This window comes from Manacus vitellinus, unplaced genomic scaffold (genome assembly GCF_001715985.3).
Source record: "Manacus vitellinus isolate BGI_N305 unplaced genomic scaffold, ASM171598v3 scaffold_3_pilon, whole genome shotgun sequence".
Taxonomy (NCBI): domain Eukaryota; kingdom Metazoa; phylum Chordata; class Aves; order Passeriformes; family Pipridae; genus Manacus; species Manacus vitellinus.
The window spans coordinates 3,670,823-3,690,580 of NW_021940535.1; the positions used below are offsets into that span (position 1 = coordinate 3,670,823).

At 41.1% G+C, this 19,758-nt stretch overlaps 1 protein-coding gene across 2 annotated transcripts in view; it reads right to left on the reverse strand.

Moving 5' to 3' along the window:
- Positions 1-393: 393 nt before the first annotated feature.
- The window catches only part of EGFR (epidermal growth factor receptor), a 43,546-nt gene continuing 24,181 nt past the window's right edge, over positions 394-19,758 (reverse strand). Inside the window, exons 17-27 of one of the 2 annotated variants that reach the window (XM_025895427.2) lie at positions 18,642-18,764; positions 17,347-17,445; positions 12,856-13,041; positions 9,421-9,576; positions 8,513-8,588; positions 7,187-7,333; positions 4,689-4,786; positions 4,061-4,228; positions 3,920-3,967; positions 3,716-3,818; positions 394-2,708 (exon numbers count right to left, since the gene is read on the reverse strand). In XM_025895427.2, the coding sequence (XP_025751212.1) occupies positions 2,332-2,708; positions 3,716-3,818; positions 3,920-3,967; positions 4,061-4,228; positions 4,689-4,786; positions 7,187-7,333; positions 8,513-8,588; positions 9,421-9,576; positions 12,856-13,041; positions 17,347-17,445; positions 18,642-18,764 (1,581 nt within the window). In that variant the 3' untranslated portion in view covers positions 394-2,331. Of the gene's footprint in view, positions 2,709-3,715; positions 3,822-3,919; positions 3,968-4,060; positions 4,229-4,688; positions 4,787-7,186; positions 7,334-8,512; positions 8,589-9,420; positions 9,577-12,855; positions 13,042-17,346; positions 17,446-18,641; positions 18,765-19,758 lie in introns of both variants that reach the window. The other variant, XM_018075845.3, reaches the window with a different exon arrangement.

A 19,758-nucleotide genomic window follows, 5' to 3' on the forward strand; every position in this document is an offset into this window, starting at 1 on the left:
CCACTAATAATCAAAGTCAAACATTGCATCCTCCAGACTGCTATGCCTGGGGCTTGGTCATGGTGAGACACACCTACCAAAGAGGACCATCTTTGGATTCTGTCCAATATCACAGAATCACAGAATGTGCTGAGTCAGAAGAGACCCAAAAGGATCATCCAGTCCAACTCCTCACCCTGCACAGGACCATCCCCAAGAGTCACACCATGTGCCTGAGAGTATCATCCAAAAGCTTCTTGAACTCTGTCGGGCTTGGTGCTGTGACCACTTCCCTGGGGAGCCTGTTCTAGTGCCTGACCACTCTCTGGGTGAAGAACCTTTTTCTAATATCCAACCTAAACCTCCTGTGACACAACTTCAGGCCATTCCCTCGGGTCCTGGTCACCCCAGTATGCTGCTTTATGCTAGACTGCAGTGTGGCCCATGAGCCACTGTACACACACAAGCTGTTAATGCATTTTACACCATGTTACTTACAAAAAGGGTCATTCCACATGACTGTTCTTCTCCTTCCCTCAATAAATCTATAAAAAGAGTGTTCTAAGGATTTGCTGCTTGATCTTGGACTTCAGATGCAATCCTTAAACTGAAACACAGACTGCTGCATTCAAACCACAGCAGAAGCATAAATTTGACTCTTTCTTGCTACTTAATATAGACTACAGATCCTCTGCAAGTCAGCTGCTTATGCTACCCTCAAGCAAGTTGCCAACATTCAACTAGTTAAGGGCCTTTGTCCCAAAATGAGCATTTGCCTTCTGATCTAGTGGTTTGATTAAAATAGCACTGCCAAGTTGCTGGTGGGATGCATCTAAATGACTGACTAAATTCACACTTTAGGCACTTTACTCCTCCTATGCTCATAAGACATGTTAATGATGGAATAGTTTTATGGGTCACTGGAAAGAGTAGTTGCTTTTGCTGCTGTGATTGATTTATACTGTCAAGCTAAAATCTCAGCCTTGCCTTGCCTGCCTATACCACACTGATAACCAGAAGACGATGCTGTGTATTTTAAAGAAGTAGTAGGCAGCCCTATGTTTTAGAAGAGGGAGATAATATATTCCATCACTCTGGATTATTTTTTCCTTAATTCATTTTCACTGCTCCTCCTGCATTGCCAGGATATGTAACCCCAAAGGGACATGTAACCAGCCCCAGCCTCTGCCCCAGTGTGGAACAGCAATTGGCAGTATTCTGCCTTGAAGTGTAACACTTATATACTCCTTTTCTTTGCCACATGTATAAGGGAAAATGATTTCTGCCCTTTAAGAAGGGAAATAAAACTGCTTGGCTAGAGCTACCTGTGTTTCTTGCCCTAGTCAAGTCTAATTTAGTATAGTTCTTCCAGTCTGTCTCGTGAATGTTCCAATTTGCCACCATTAGCATTTCCTTGACATTTAATTAAGGTCTGTTAAACATTATTTGACACTTAATTTTTCAGTTACGGCAACATCTTTAACAGTTTTGTTGAAGAAGAAAGGCATTTTGACAACTTGACAGCTGCATAAGGGATCAGAAAAAAAAATGTCTTGGGTTTGACCATTAGAAAACAGACTAGTGAGCGCTTTAGAATCATGTATGATTCAAAGATGACTTGAGGTGAGTTCCTTCTGTCAGTTCTTAGCAGTAGTGGTTAGCAGGTGATGCATCGTGCCACTTTGCTCCTTGTCCTAAGTTTCCTCTGGAGCAATCCAATCCATACTGCCCTGGGAAGAATTGCTCACACCTCCCTTAGGATCACTTCTCACCTTTGGGCCAAAAGGCAGTATGTGGAGCCAATTTGTAAAAATTCAGTGGTTTGGAATAACAGTTTCTGTTCCAGGAGTTTTGGAAAACTATTGGTAATATTTTTTTTCCTGCTGGTGATCTGAGCACCACATAGCAGAACAGCAGTACAAGCATCTGATTTTGTAAAAGATCCAAAAGTTCTGTTAGAAACATTTATAAAAATACAGACTGTAGAAAGGAATTTGACTGTACAATGTGTACAGCTCTCAAGTTCATCCCAGAGTGGCTTTTTACCATGCTACCATTTGAAAATGAAAGAAATGCATCCATATTTCTTCAGACCAGGAAGATCCTGCTTCATCCCAACAAATGTCCGAGTGCAGGCTATGTGCCTCAGTTATTTCATGGAAATGGGCAAGAAAAGATCCAAACTGCCATCAGATGGGATTTGCAGTTTCAGCCCCCATGCCGAAAAGGAGAGGTGTGCTTATTGGTGCATTGCAGTTGCCATTTGCTCTGAGCCAGAGTCCATTCTTGCAGCAGCCATATAGTTCACTTAAGAGTCTGGCTTGCCTTGCTGCAAGAAGAAATTCTCCATGGTCATGCCGAGGCTTCAATGTAGTCACTTTTTGGTGCTGCTACCCTCAAGTACTCTGGGTTTTCTGCTGCAGGAACTTTCAAGAGACCATTAGGTTTGGTTTCGTTCGGTAAGAAGTCCTGCTGGTAGTCAGGATTGTCCAGATTTATTTGGTGGTTGCCTGCCTGGATCCAGTAAGGGGAACTTTCAAAGACGGTCTTTGCCAGTGGAGACTGGTTAGTGTTGAGATACTCGGGGTTGTCCACAGCTGTGCTGTGTGAATTCTGGTAGCTGGAGTCTGTGGGGACCTTTGAGTTTGCTGTGAGAGAGAAGTTGTTGTAGATTGGATTCTGGACTGCTGAGGCAGATGCTTTCTTGGGCACCAACTGATTTACATACTCTAGAATAAAAAGAAAATAAAAATAAGAAAATGAAGACATAAAACTAATGCAGCCATTTGCGTCCCCTGACATGTAGTTTCAACCCAGCTGCCACTTGCTCTTCGCTCACAGCACATCACTGAACTTCCCCAAGTGGAAAAGGGCCAAAGGCAAGAACTGCCATTCCGTGGCACCAAATGCACCAAATGCTCTGCCCTGAGGTTCACCTTCAAGAATTTTGTTTGCAAACCAGCAGAAAGATGGCTTGGACCACGACACAGTGAGATTGCTACTGCTGATTTTAGTGACGTGTGGGTGGCTATGTCCCAGATAGTGTTCTGAAATGGCAGCCTGGGAGCTCAGCTGCCAGAAGCTGTTTCTCTAGAAAAAATGTTTGGAGATGAGAAAAATGACCAGAAAATACAGGGACTCCACATTTCACTTCAGTGCCGTTCCTCGCAGGGCCTTTCACCCTTTTTACCTATGGCATATTCTTGGAAAGGTTGGTTGGGATTTTTTAAGGACACAAAGCATCCTGAATGTGTAACGCATTCCCCATCCCCCTCAGTGCTTGCTGGCTCGCTTTCTGATCACCTACGCTGTAAGTCTATGTGAAACCATAAACTGCCTCCTGTGAATCCACTTCTGAAAGCAATGAAGCTGCCATAAAGCTCTTTATATTGCTGAAATGATTTAGGGGATGAAACCCATTTTGTAGAGGATATTTTCTCAATTAGAAAGATTTAAACATATAACCACACATGCAAACTCCCTGGCTAGATGGCACATACAGCAAACATAAGGAACCTGGCTTGTGAGGGAACTGAAATGAGAAATGGGCAGAAGCAGCCAGATAAAGTCTAAGAAAAGGATATGTGTGCACTTTTCCACCTCTGTTTGCTAAGCAAAGAAAGGTAGCAAGCATTTGAATTGCTTCCTGTAAAAAAGGAAGGGCAATGATTATATTTACAACCAAAAGGCTTGTGAATGAGCGGCCATGAGATGGAAACACAGGAGAGGTACTCACCTGGGGCTGGCAGGAAGCTGTCATCTATGCTGTCCTCCAAGAAAGCGCCTGTTGGGTCTGAGCTATACCTCTGGACAAAACTGTCTTCCCGCACAGGGTGCCCCTGCTAGGTGAAGTAGAGAAAAACAATAGTAAAGGAACTGTTTTGTAGAAGTTGATCCACACAGGAGGAGTTACTCCTTTTTTAAAGGTCATTCCACTTACCCCATTCCTGTCAATGCAGGTTGTAGCAGAGTTGTTGCTAGTAGCACTCTTAAAAGATAGAGAAAGAAAATACAGACATTATGAGAAGCAGTTCACTCTTAAAATTGCTTATCATGTTTCCACAGTGGAAAAGTTTCATACCAATGAACTCAAGAGGGGAGTGCGGGATGTCGAAGGGCTGTTGAAAAATCCCTGGTGTGGCACAAGATACTCATCCGCATCCACTATATCTTCCATGTCCTCCTCCTCCATTAGGGTGCGATAAAACTTGGAGTCCGTAGGGCTGGGCAGGTGCATCCTATCATCTCCCTGTGGAAAAAAGTCAGCATGGGAGAGGACTTGCAGACTCCTTTCAAGCCCTCGTTATCCCCTTCTCTGTGAGACAAAGTAATTTAGCAAGAGGCCCAAGATGCAAAATCTGGATCTATGCATTTAACCAAATTTCTTCAGAGTTTAGGGGAACTTGGGCCTGCAATCTCTGTCCAAGCTGCTGTAAAATAGATACATTTTGAAGAGGATCAAACTCTTGTTTTCCTCTCATGACTGCAGTATGGACTGTTGCTGGTCCTAGACTGGGACCAGTACTAAGAAAATAGTGACCAGTCTTGACATTTTGTTTGTGGTTCTAGCTGAATGTGTTAAGACCTGGAAAGCAACAATAAATCTGGCCTTAAGTTATCAGTATTATATGTTTTCATATGCATTACTAATAATTTTGGGCTTCATATTAAATGCCCATCAGACATCTTCCCACCACTGTGGTTAGTACCTGTATAACGAGATAGCGTGGAGGGTCACGAGCCATTTTCGAGAATTCGGCTATCAGTTCACGAAACTTGGGACGGCTGTCTGCATCGATCATCCAACCTGGAGGGAAAGGAATGCACAAATAAAGTTGTTTTGGTGATCAAACACAGTTTAAAATAAAATGTAACAGCAAAAAGAGCAGTGCCATGTGTGGAACAAAGAAAGAAGCTACCCCTAAGGGACCACCATAAAAAGTTCATTCACCAGCCACTGGTGTGAATTTCAGCATTTAAAATGCAGATCTTGGGAGTTTTGGGAAGAAGAAAGGAGGTAAGAAAACCCTGTGTTGGAAAAGCTGTGGGCTGAGCCTGTCTCCTCTCCTGCTGGCCTATCTCCATGTGGGCAGCAGGTCCCACCTGAGGGATAATGCAAATTAAGCCTGCTTTGAAAATGCTTTTGAAGGAGAGAAAGCAAAAAAACATCAGTGGGTGCCTGCAGAGGTACCATGATTTGACTGTCTGACAGTCACTGCACTGCTTCATGGAGTCCTGGGAAGCCTACAGCAGAAGCCTCCTTCTGTACCAGATGTCTTCTAAAATTCAAAACATCCTCACTGAGAACATTTTAAAATTAACTATATCTAAGCTGTATTTAATTAGTAAACAGACTCAAACAAAAAGCAGTCCTATAGCTTGCTGTGGATCAATGGTAGAAGAGATTTAGAATATAGATACTGGTGGGTTTACATGTGCTATTAGTTAGGAAACCCACATTTTCTGTCGTCAACTCACAGATAAGCTGATCTGGAGACTCTTGTGTTTAAAACTAAAACCAACAAAAGTCAAGCTTAGTGTGTCTAGAGGAACTCAGAAGAAACACCTTATCCATAGTAATGGAGAAATGAAGTGCTAACATGTCATCTGAAATCTGTATTAGACAAAATCTCATAATTTTCAGTGACATTTTACCATGCTAGAAATATATCTCTTGATAATTCAAGAAAAGCTTCTTGCTTTTAGACAGAGTGAAGCATTTGGAAGTTTGCTGTTCTTACAGGAGTAGCATCTACTGTTTCTCACTTTGAGTTGCCTACATTTAAGTGCTGTTTCTTAAATTAAAAAAATAGTAATTATTGTGCAATAACTTTGAACATTTCAGCTTATACTTTCTGCTTATAAAACAGGTACTCGGATTCCTGTATTCCTTTACACAAAATGGCACAGCTTCAACAGGGTCTGTGCTGTAGCCTGCAAACATGAGGTGATCAGAGCAGTGAAAGATGTGCAACTGAGCCCTGTGCCAGAAGGAAGGCTCAAACCCCAGATCCTAACACTCTTGCATTTAAAATTCAGTGCAGTAGTATGAAAGCAGATGGGGACACTCTATTGGTTATGTTTTAAAAGCAGCAGGTACCTGATTAGGTGCCTGTAAAAATTCATCCTTTCTACATCTGGACTAACCCTACGGAAAGGCAGTGGGATGAGGCGTCAATAGGGTTCAGCATCTGTGAGGAAGAGTTTCTAGGACACTGTTTTCGGGTCTGGGCAGCTTCCAGGCTAGATGCACACACCTGTATCCATTTCTTGCCTGCCCTGTTAAGCATGGGATCAGGGTCACCTTGCGTGGCACCTGTTCCAACACAGTGACATGTGGATGCTCCAGGGTTCCCCAAAAGTGCTGCACTATGGAGCGTTCGTAGTAGCGTGGCTCCGATTTCAAGAACAGGTATATGTTGCTCCAGTGCAAAGGTCTTAAATGCCACCTAGTGGGCTGCTTATCAGTATCCTCACAGCAGCAGGCAGGGATGCAGCAGTTATGGCCTAGAGATGCGTGGGAAGCCAGGTAATAATCTGACATTTTAGCAGGTGATATAGATGGAAAGGGGGTTAGAGGTCCAGAAGCCCTTTGACGTGCTGTTAAGTGGCCAAAAAGTGCTTCAGAGAGTCTCTGCTCTTGAGCTACTTTGCTGCAACAGCTGCATGCCAAAAAGGGGCCATCCAAAAACGAGGAAGAAATTGGAAGAGGAATTCTGGACCCTTATGTGTATCTGGCATTATAGTGTTGCCTGTGCTCCTGGCATTCCTTTAGTAAAAGGACATAATCCACATATGTGGTTGCAGACGGAGGCATATTAGTGAGCTAAGGGTGAGCCTGGAGGAGAAGGCAGTGGTGATTTTATTTTCTAGACATACAAAAACAGAGCATCAGGTAAACTGGTTGGTGTTATGCTAATTTATACTGCCTGACCATATCCATTTAAAATAATTGATAATATCAGCCAGTGGTGTGAATGGTGAAAAAAACATTAGTTGGTTGAATTAATGACTCATGAAATCATATCCCACGCTCCTAAGCAAAGCTCAAGGTGTGGGAACACACTCTAGTGTCACCACTCTTTTTACATAACCCTACTTCTGTGCCATTACCAAGAACACAGCACACACAAATGCAACCTAACGAAGGCAACTGTGTTACTTATTCAGCTTAGATGAGCACCCACAATCCGAAATGCGAACTCACATTTGACCATGATCATGTACACATCGATGGTACAGATCGGGGGCTGCGGCAAACGCTCGCCCTTCTCCAGGACAGAGGAGATCTCACTGGCAGGGATCCCATCATACGGCTTGGACCCAAATGTCATCAGCTCCCAAACTGTCACACCTGCAGAGTGGGAAGAGAAGACCATGAGAGCAACTTTGCCAGGAGCTAGGCTGCTTGGCATGGGTGCAGAGAGGTGGCAAGCAGAGAGGGCTCTCCTGGAAGCACTGCGTTGCCAGAACCCTAACCAGAGAAAACATTTTCTGCTACGATTTTAAAGAGAGACTAATACAACAGGTTGAAATCATTCTGCTTTCCTTTAAGGATTTGCTTTCCCCCCCCCTTTTTTTTTTTCAATCTCAGCTAATATCTTAGTGTTGAACATTCCACAAACTTCCCCAGCCCCACAGAAAGGAAATAAAGGTTACTGATTCCAACTGAGCAAGTGGTTTTAAAAATGAAAGTTGTCTTTTTGTTTGAAAACAATCTCTTTGGAGACAAGCAAAAGCAGTTTTTGAAAGATGTGCAAACCAGCTGCCTCAGCGTCATTTGCTGACATACCATGGACTCTTGCGATGTGGCTGTTGTGATTGTCTAGTAGCTTAGGATACAAAACAAGATTTTGGATGCCAAGATACATAAATGGATTAAGAGGACCCGAGGCTGTACTTCTTTTAAAAGAACACAGGATCTGACCATCTGCATTAAATATTTTCCAGAAATATAAGAGCTAATGGGGGGAAAATTTTGCAATACATTGCTTTGCAAAGTTTCCTTTCCGCTACTTTTTTTCATGCTAGCTTATGAATTACACCAAATACAAAATAAATTCTCTAAGGAGGTTATCACTTTGCTTCCCTTTTAGCATAGTCTTCTCAATACCAGGACAGTACAAGCTTTTTAGCCCACAGCAGAGTTATTTGACACTGACTGACAATGTTTTTACATCCTCCTTCTAGTTAAGTGGCTTTATTATCAGGTCCGTTATAATTCACGTGAAGCTGCTGAAGAAAACCATCAGCAGAACTTCAGCAAACAGACCAGAGTCTCTTACCTGCAGCCCTATTCAGGGGAGGGATCATTACCTGAAAGCATATTCTGCAAAACTTCTTACACCTCACTCACTAACATGCAGTTTCACGGGAATTTTACTTTGTTGGATAGGTGATTTCAGCCCAGAGTTTATATATCTGATCTCTTGTTCTTCTCACAGTAGAATGCAAAAAGGCCAGTGTAGAGTCACTAGCAAATCCTGCAATTTTCCAACCCATCTGCAAGAACTGTAGTTGCTTTTAAACTCACCATAACTCCAGACATCACTTTGATGAGTGTAAATTCGGTGTAAAATTGACTCCAAGGCCATCCATTTAATTGGAACCTAGGAAAATTCACAAAGAATCCTTAAGAGACTGATCCAAAATTTACCAGTGATATTTACCACCAGGTGGTAAATCAAGGAAGGAAAAAACCAACCAACCAACCAACCAACACAGCTATCTGAATGGTAGAGCAGGCAACTTTTGAGTCCCTTTATTATTTTTATTTTCATATATTATGATGAACCTGGGAATGTGTGGAGTATTAGACATATGAGAAATATCTCTTACAAAATAGTTTTACAACATTTTTAACAGTCAAATAACTACTTGTTAAATCTTCTGTCATAACAGGACACAAATCCAATCTCAGGCTACATGACAAAGAATGATCTACACCCATATGGTTTCTATTTATGGTTGCTGCAATATTTGCAAGCAGCTTCTCTTTAATTTCTCAGCAGGACACATTCCCTCCATCAGCACGTAGTACAACATGAAGGCATGTTGAACCAAGTCTGACAGGTCTTTCTTCTGCTATAAATATACAACATTCCCTTTCTCTTTATAAACTGCACAGTCTTATTGGTCTTGGCTACACTGATGAATTCAGCCTTTTTTTTTTTTAAATAATCTTGCTTTTTCCCAGACATTCTGAGTGGGAATTTCAAAAGCATTCACTGCTCTGCTACCTCTGCTCCCACTGCAGTCCCACTGGCCTGACGCTGCTTTGGCTGATTTCAGAGGACTTCCACAGGCTTCAAAGGCAGCATGCTGAGATGGCAGCTGAGTGCTATGAAAAACACACTCCCATTTTTTTCCCTTTGTTTAAGGCTTGTGTGGAAGCACAAGCTCTAGCGATTGCACAGCAATTGATTCTCTGATGTGCTTTACCTTGCCTCCCTCAGCGTGATACTCCTTCTCATCGGCACCGAGCAGCTTTGCCAGCCCAAAGTCCGTGATTTTCACGTGTTGAGGAGTCTTAACGAGGACATTCCTGGCAGCAAGGTCACGGTGCACCAGGCGACGTTCCTCCAAATAGTTCATTCCCTACAATAGGACACACTGTTGGGTAGGCATCACACACTTTGAGCCTGGACACACAAATAAGTCACCAAACTTCAGCTGCTCTCTGGTAACTATGCACACCACTGTAAACACATGGTAACCTATCCCACTTCCAGAAAAAGGCTGGCTATTTCAATTTACATAATGTTTATTGCAGGGTGAGGATCAGTGCTTGCACAGTTACATGGAGAAATAACTGTTACCTTCCAGGAATCTTCTTGTGGGTCCATGCACTGGTAGAGAGATGAAGGAAAAATAGACAGTAGTGGGTATAGTACATAATAGCAGGAGATGTGGTTCCTTTGGGATTTAGCTCAAGAAATACGAAATTAGGATGGAACTTACAAATAAGGGGATAAATCCTTCTTTCAGCTGCACTTGTGCAACCCCAGTGACTCCAGGAGAGCACAGTACAGAGTTGAACTACCACCTTCCATATATATGCATCCCAAACCTACAGAGAGTGTTTAGGCAATCATTCAAAGTTGCTGATACTGAGTCTTATTACAGTGTACTCTGTCTTCTCCCTGCTAACAATGCCCACCGCACAGGTGAAAAATAAAAAATTAAAAAAATCATCATTTTATGTCTGAACTCAGAGTTACATCCATTTACAAGTCCTCTTTGAAAAAGGCGAGTTCTTCCAGTTTCACTGCCTCCCACGATTAGCCTGGTTTCACCATAGCATATGTGCTTTTTTGGTACAACTGCCTCTGGAGGAAGAATATGACTAATTGTGCCAGTTTGACTTTGAAAGCGTAAATTTAAGAGCTGTGTTTCTGACTACAGAGATAATTCCCCTTTCCCTCTTGGTGCATGGAATAAAAAATGTTAATGACTTCCAAGTTTCCTGCAATATCTTTTCCAAAACTCACAATTATTCCCAGTCCATAGGTTTCTGCTAGCAGTAGCTTATGTGCTTATGATTTTATGAAGAGAGTTAATAAAACATTACTTTTAACCTACAAAGCTAACACCAAAATGATCATGTTGATGTGATGGCAGAGGACTGGAGGGAATAATTGCCTTTCAACCTCCACCCGCTTCCTAAGCCCACTGCTAACCTGGACCACCATCGAATCCTCCATCCAAGTCCCTGAGCAGAACTTCACCCGTGCACTGCTGATGCTGCCAAAACAAACCACCCAAACGAACTGGCCCAGTGCCACTATGTAGCGTGCATTGATTTACACAAATAGATCTTTAGCGAGCAGAGCTCTTCAAATAAAAACTCTTGAGCTGCTGACAGAAAACAGGCCATCTTAAAAAACCTAATAATCCCGTAATCTAGCCCCAGTAGGACAAAAAATTTCCTGCTAAACATGAGTTGCCGCAGAGACTAATAAGACTCAGAGCTGCTGAAAAGCAGAATATCAGTTTCACACTAAGCTGTTTAAGACGCTGATGGTTGAAAGGCTTGTGCACATGCATAACCTTACACTGAAGATGTTGAACTGCTTGTCTAGAAAGTTCAGCAGATCTTTAACTGTGTGCAGGCCTGGGGTTTAAACCATTTTTCCATCGTTAGGCATGAGACCTATGTGTTCCAAGAGTTCCTTGAACAGTGTTTCTGCACATGGAGAATCTATGCTCTGTCATAACATCTTGTCTGAAAGAGAGGACTCCATACCTCAGTGAAAATAATGTTTGTAGAAGATGAAAAGAAAACTTATTTCAAAGCTGTGAAAACAGAAACAAAAATAAACTTCCCAGGGAACTTGCCTCCTGCTGGTTAGTTACGAGACATATATTTGTGGCAATTTTTTTCCCCCTAGAAAGTACATTTTTAAAGAGTCAGAGAATGTCCAAAAATCTGGCACGACTTTATCAGAATAGTAACACCAGACACATTGGTGGGAAAAAGCCATATGCATGATTTACGAGTGCTTTGAGGAGAACTTCAATGTCGAACAACACAAAAGAGTATTTTGAAGGTCAGGCATCGCTGGCAAGGGTAGAGGTTGCTATGGGCAAATGTTGAACTGACATGAAAAAATCAAATAGAAGCTAACAATTGTGAATGGCAACCTTTTGGGCAAGTGATACCCCAAGGATCCATTTGGGGACTGATTTTGCCACCTTAAAGATTAAAAAGGAGAAGAAGGAGGAGGAAGAGGGAAATGTGGCCTCCAGCTAATCCTCCAAAGGGACTGAAACCAGGACAGAGCAGTAATTGATTTTAAACAAGAGAGCAAAAGAGTCAGAAAAAGGCAGCTCTTATCCCGGGTGGACAAATAAATTGAAATTCACTTGTTGTAGAATGCAATGTAAAAAAGCACACACACACTGAGATGAAAAATGTGCTCAGCAGATTTTTGGTGGATACGTTTCTGAGGTCTTCAGCATGTTTCCTCAAAGCAAACCACGGCTGGGCGAGTCTGGGATGTATACAAGGTCTCAAGGGACCGATAAGGTTTTAAGTGTGTGGTTAGCCTGCAGACCAGCATTCCCGAAATAAGCAGCATTAGAGTAGCCAGGCTTTGTGGATACTGGCATCTCATATGATGGATGTTTGACAAACTGCAGTTAGTTTTTTGCTCCATTCTTCCACACTTGCAAATGGCTAACTACCATTGAAATACAGCATATTGCTGCTAAGGGCTAAAGGCTGTACTTCAGTCTCCTTTGCTGCTCTTTGGCAAACAGTACCAGGTGTGACAATAAGTACTTTATGGCCATTGCAGTTAGATTACAGACACCAACTCAGTGCCTATAAATTATGGAACAGCTCTGGGTGCCTGAGTGTCTCTCGGTCACAGCCAGCCTGTACAAGAATGGAGCTGGTATTCAATAATCAGCAGTTTGATCTCAGGCCTCAGAGATTTCAGCCTGAAATTCTATAAGGCACACAGAAAAGGTGTATTCAACAACATCACTGTCCTGTGACACAGCCCAAAGAAACTCACTGAGGGAAGCAGCATTTTGCTATGCAAATTGCCAAATTCTATTCCCTTCCCTGCCCCTGTGTTGCATCACATTAGGATCACATTATTATTTCAATAGCAGGTGTTTGGTTTGGCTATAAATGTTTTGGTGATAATATTATTAATAGGAGCATTTTGAAGAACAGTTAAAGTTTGCTCATCAGCATGAAAATGGTAAATTGTTTAAGATGAAGTAACCACTTACTGTCACGTATAGGATATCTAGGATCCAGGTGGTGAAACAGAAAGATTTACGGAGACAGGTAAGTAAATAAATACATTACATGCTGTCAGATCTCTGAGTTTTAGCTGATCTGGAAGTGTGCTGTTGGCTTACCTTTGCAATCTGCACACACCAGTTGAGAAGGTACTGGGAGCCGATGTTGTCCTTGTGCTCTCGGATGTAATCAAGGAGGCAGCCATAAGGCATCAGCTGTGTGATGAGCTGAACAGTAGAAGTGAGGCAGATTCCCAACAAGCGGCACACATGAGGGTTGTCAACGCTAGCCATCACATAAGCTTCCTGAGAATAAAGGAAAAAAAGCAATGTGAAACACTCTCTCTTGCATGATACAAATATTTGGAGGCAGTTTAAAATAAGTTGGTCATTCAAGAGGTGGCCAAAATATTATATGCAAACTCTGTGCCTCATATCACATACAAAATACATATATTTCCCACTCTGTGGACCAAGTATTTTCCATTTAGTGGAACGTCCAGATTTTTAACACTGAATCATCACTGAGATGCCACAGAAGAGCCAGTCTCCCACTACTGGTACACTAAGCAAGCACTGAACATAAAATCCCGGGGGGATTAAAACTTACAGACCTAGGAAGACTTAATAAATTGAACATCAGCTGGGAGCTGATGGCATTTCCCCATTTGGACCACCTAATTGCAAGGGCAACACATTTTGTGAACATTTGTCATATGGTTTTTTTAACTCTACAGATCTTTTCACAAAACTGACTGGAAATCAGTATTTTTGAGACTTCTGCTCCTCTGTCAAGGTTGGTACTAACTCAGAAAGTCAGAGTTGTCATCTAGAACATGACTGACAGTTTCATTTTTTGAGACCATATTATTCTTGATGATGTTATTCTTCAGTCCATGTCAAACCAAACAGATTAATAATCAGTTCACCACTTTAGAAACTTGAATATGTGTCTTTAAGTAACACCAGTGAAAATATTGTCCCAATTTGGAAAAGGTCTTTTACACTCATATAGCAATGTAAATTATCTAAGGAAGGTACTTACAATGTGGAAGCCCAAGCATAATAGACCCTTTGGTCAACTGGAATTTCGGGTGTTAGTTTCACAAATATGTGAAAAACTCCTTTTTCAAATCTGGCTTCACCCTATGTAGCTTTAGGTACTTAGCTAAGGTACCCAAGGTACCTCCTTTTCTTTTGTTCTTTTTTAGGAAGGGAGAGACACTTTCAGAGGCTGATGCACTACACTCCAGACACACCGAATACATCCTTTAACATGGCCATCAGGTAAAAATTCCTGACTATATGACTTTGTGTGCAAAAACTACTTATGGTTGAAATTTGAGATCTATATTTATACTGAAATCCACTGTCAAGTGCCAGCTCAAAAAATGGATTCCAATTGGGGAAAAAAATTAGAGCTGCAGTTATTTGGTTTGTTTAACTAACTTTGTATCTTATTTACAGTCTGTCAATTCTAGATGTTTTAGAGGAAAAGCAATACAAGGGGAAATAAAGGGGAATTTTCCCATTCAGTGAGTGGGTCAGCATCTTAACAGCGTCTGGAGTAACACCAACTAATCATCCTTTGGTAATTCAGGCTAGTAGCCCCTCAAAGCCTAAAATAATAGTGAAGACACTATTGGGGCAAGGAAAGGAGCAAATCTGCTCTTTCTAAGAGCTTAAGAGAAGAAATACCATAGCACTTTACTCATCATCTAACAAGCGCTCCACATAGCTGTATAGCTGCTAAGAACTATTATTAAACAAAGTTATTAAAGCAATGACGTTCAAGAAATAAGCAACTCCAATTCTTAAGCAATACTTTCTGGTCTTGGTATTGTTGTTTAACATGCCAGCCTAGGCAAAACATGACGTAATGCAGGTTCTTCTGAGGTGCTAATTCCGCATTTGGTATCCTTGTTTTGGAGCCCCTGGGATGAAAGTGGCCTCGAGGCAGGCAGGTTAAAGATGATCTCTAGCACAACTGCGTAAGTGCTCCTCAACCTACTGCATGTCAGCAGGTCACTGAAAAACAACCCTCTGCCATGAATAGTACTGATTATATGGGCTAGCTTGAGGAAAGATAAAGCAAGAACACAATATGCTATTCAGTTGTGTAGATATTTGTGGCAGCATTTTTTAGAGAATCTTGCAAATTTGTTATCCAGTGCTCAGATGTAAACAGAGACCAAAACAACTTTATTTCCCTATGCTTCTAAACTGAGCTGTCATAATGAGGAAGGATGCCTGTTTTTTCCCTTGCTTCCTGTTGAGATTCAAATCCATATTGTATTCATTTCACTGAGACAGGGTGGGGGGAAGTCTGCAGAGTCAGAGCTTTTCTCACTGCCCATCTGCTGCACAGTCCACATGGGGCTGACCCGGGGGCTGAGAACTGGGAAGCTGAACGAGTGGGGTGGGCGTATGGGCCACACAGCTTTCGGAGAGCGTCCAAGTGTTGACACTGCCTCTTACATTTGATACTGCAAAGTAAAATAGGCCACTGCCTCCTCAAAGGGAGCAGAAGGGAGCTATTGTGTGGTTGTGGGTTCCTCTAAGTAGCCCAAGACATTAAAGTGGGCCTTTGTTTCAACTGTTTATCTTGGAAATCTCTTTGGTTCGCTCTGACCTGCTCCAAGTATGCTTGGTATTCAACAACAATCTTCTGAATTAGCCCTACCCTAACAAAATCAGCAAGAGCTTGACTGGATTATAAGGGATGAAGCTGCTGTGCTTGTTCTATACCTAGTGTGTTTCTGTAAGACAAATCATCTTTAATTGGACATGATTATCCCTGAGGTTCCAGTGACCCTGAAAAATTGGTTGTATAGCAAAAATCTGTTTTGAGAAGAGCTTTTGGAGTCACCTCCCTGACTTCTTTTCTGTATTTTTTAAATTTTCTTCTGAAATATAGAATGAATTCCACCAACCAAATCATCTACAAAATGAACAGGATTGAAAAAGCAAAAGCTTTTTGTTAAGCATCCTAATTCAAATGAAAAGATTATGTGGGGATATGCTACAGAAACTTCTTTTAAAGGAGAAAGTACTTTGATACCACTGAAGAGCACACAGTCCCTGCACCTACTGTTCTGTCCTGTGACTAATTTGATCTGCTGAAGGCAGGATGAAGTATGGTAGGCTTGTTCACTAATCCTTCCTTCAGGATACAGAAATGCAGTTAAGTCTAAAGCATCCTTTGTGAACAGTGTTATACTCTTTATCACTGTGAAGAGCAAAATGAGGGGCAGATCTCAGAGATGCTGAACAGCATCTCTGCCAGCTCCTCAATGCAGGGAATGCCAGAGAAGGGAGGGACCCCAGCCTGCTCGCAGGCAGGCAAGGGGCAGGGATGAGGGCCACATGGGTAAGGACCTGGGGAAAGGCTGAGACTGGTCTGGAGTCTAGCTAAACTGAAATCAGGATGGATATTGCTTCTTGTATGGATTTCTGAAATGGACCACCTATTATTTTGCAGGGTGACTTGAAAAATCTAATGTGCTTTATTATTGTAAGTAGCACAAGTGGTGGTTTGTTCACAGCCATTTATACTGACAGTTCTCACTACCAGAACTGTCTTTTTGTTAAGATCTTTGCCAGCTTCAAGCATTTGACATGAACCTTCCCTACTTGAGGTGTCATTAGCCGGACAAAACTGGATTTAAAAAAAGAAATCCAGCTAAATTCAGTTCCTACCAAAATTTTAAAAATCCATAGTTTTTTCCATGGTTGAGGAATTTGTGTGTTTGGTTAACACCACTATTGCTTCCAGACAAACAGGTCCATTTGGGACATACCAGGGACAGGACAGACTTTTCTTGTTGCTTAGGACTTAATCACAGCACCGGAAATACGAAGTTACACTGGACATCTGAGTGCTCCTCTCCACGCTTATCATTGTCCTTTCCTTTCATATAAATTTATATATCCTTCGTGCTGTATGTTCCATGGCTTTAAGATTTTCTATTTAAGATTTTCATCAGTTCCAAGTTCAGGGAACCTTGTATTTAGGACTCTAGCTCACTTGTTGTAAACTCACATATTTATGAATTCCTAAATCAGTGTTCTATAGTCTTTTTCCTTGTTTTCTGAAGTGATGAGCTATACCCAAACAAGAAAATAAAATTCTCAAGCCTCTTTCAGAGTGAGATAATTTCTTGTGTTTTATGGCAGAGAAATCAGACAGATGGGATTTTTTTTTTTAATTTTGGATTTATAGTTAATTTAATCCTATGTAAGCACACAACTAGCTTATGCCAATCTGCAGTGTCAGCATTCAGAAATCATTAGGTCTATTGTTATTTGCTTTAGTTGTATCACGATAATGACAATGAATGCTACAGTTTAAGGCCTGAAATATCAGAATAAAGAAAAAAGAATTAGCGGTAAATGTATGTTCCTGATCCCCTCCCTGCTACCCCAGGAGTATAAAACCTGTATTTGGACTGTGAGACACTTCACAGACTGGGCTGCAAAGCACAGTACTTCTAGACGGAGAATTCAGTTTAGGGTGCAAAATATTTCTTCCCATACAAAATCCTGAAACCCCTTTAGTTGTTAGAGAAGAAAATCCACAGACCACTTGAGAAAACAAACGTGAAAACTTACATCAAGTATTTCCTTGTTGGCTTTTGGTGATGTAGCCTCTCTCAACTCTTTAATAGCAACAGGAATTTTAACCTTCTCCCCTTCTGGGATCCAAAGTCCCTACCAAAACAAGTACAAAGAGTTATTCAGTCTCATATCTAACAGGTTAATTCTCACAGTTACATACATTTTACATCTTCTGAGTAGACTTACATGTTCTGAGCAACAGGAAGACATGGCAAACAACAAAAATATGCAAAAAACATGTCTTACGTATGGCTAAAAAATCCTGTTAATGCGGTGGTATTTCTCTTTCAGTCACCTCTACTACATTTTTTTGAATAAACATGTTCATTACTGTCCCTGTACAAATAGCCCAAGAGATGCATAAAGAATATCTTTTATAGATGGAAATCTAATTAATTAGAGCATCACAGCAACTGCATGTGCAAAACCTTGCCACTTCCAATTTATAAATCATGGGATGAAAAGAATGAGCATTTTTTCATTCAAACAAGATGGTATCTATCCTGCACAAATAGTCTAGTCCTATGCAGTGGCAGGGAACTCTATGTCCAGGTGGTACAGTGCTCTACCAGGTGGCAGGTCAACAGCCTGGCACTGTGAGGACATGCTGCTGAAGTACCCAGCAATGTAGGTGCACATCTTTTCGTGGCCCCGAAGTTTCTAGTCATAGCTGGAACCCTGCTTCAGAATACAGAGCTTTATAAAGAGATATATCAATCTACAGTTTCAGTACTACTGGCAAAGCCTGAAACATATATCCTGAATAAAAGGAGGAGCACAGAAAAGTGGAACTTGATGAAGAAACACAGGGGATAAATAAACACCAAGAGAAAAAATACCTTGTGGACCTACACAACTGAAGGTGTGTAGACACTTCAACACATCTGAGTCAGTTCTAATGAAAGAGTGATTGAAAATTATAAAGACAAGACCCCAGATGGCACACAAAAATAGCTTAGCACTAAGCTGACCAAAATGCATTTATTTTTTTTCTTAATATTCTCAATACGGTGTATTTGACTGTGGTATTTTTCAAATCAAGATCTTTGTTTTCCAGGTTCAGCAATGTGGCTTTGGCAACACCTTATGTAAACCTTCTCCTGTTACCCAATTCATAACTCAGCTAATGATGATTGAGTCATCTTTCTACCACTCAATAGATATATGCTACAAAATCTAGTTAAAAAGACCCCTACACAATGGTCAGAGCTCCCATTTCATACTTTGTTTGGGTGGCTTCTGCATGAGGGAGTAAGACGTAAAGGAGAAGAGAAACATGGTGATCTTACCTTATAAACAGTGCCAAAAGCTCCAGAGCCTAAAACTTTGACCTTTTTAAATTCTGTTTCCTTTAAAATTCTCAGATGAGCCTGGTTTGGTGCCTCCCCGCTGGGTGTCAGTGGTTCGACAAGCTGGTGCAAGACAGAAGATGATGTTAGAAGGATATACAGTCTAGAAGGTTGAACACTTTTGGGAAGTAAATAAATCCTTCCTTTAAAATAATGAACATTTTATTTCCTGTGAAGTTTATGGGAGGATAGCTCTACTCTGACTCACAGGAATAAACATCTAAAGTTGCTCCAAAAATCACAGAGTGGTGACTGCCATTTTGAAGGAGAATGAAGGAATACAACTACTCAAATGGAGATTTGGACTTCAAAGCCTTAAAACACAGCACGAAAAATAATGTAATTGCAGCAGATCCTAAAGGAGATTTTTTTTTTTGAACTTCTGAATACATTATTAAAATGTTTAAAATAATGGGCAAGAATCACCTGCAACCTTTCAGGTCTGCTGTTGTTTAACTGGATGAAATTCCCATGGTACCCCAGACCACAGGGTGTACAAGCAGCAATTGAAATTCTGACAGTGATTCTTTCCTCAAGAAAAAAGATGTTGAATTGGCTATTAATTTTTTCAAAATTTGATCTAAGCCTTATAGCAAATAGTAGTAATGCTCTCCAAACAAAGACATTTAACACTTTTATGATGCATAAGTCAGCTTTTTCCCTTATTGTTTTTCGTTTTGCCTTTCCTTTGAATGAAACCATATTTAACTAGATTCAATCTGATTTTAGTGGGTCAGCAACCTTTCCGTTGTGATGAAATATCCTCATTTTGAGGAGTCCAGAGGTTACAATATGAGCTGAGCACAAACTGAACTCTACTATCACAACTGTAGAATATAGTGATATGTAAAAAATATAGTTACGTAGTGCACTGAAAAACAGGACAGTTTTTTTTTTTAAGGATTTTAGTAGCTGACTCTGCAAATCCAGCAAGTACTGAAGGAAGCTGCAACTGGGATTTTAGGAGAATATTAAAAATAATTTGCTAATTATTTACTAGGACTGGACTAGAAAGAGAAGGGGGCTGATCATAAAAGAGCAGCTTCAAATCAGGATA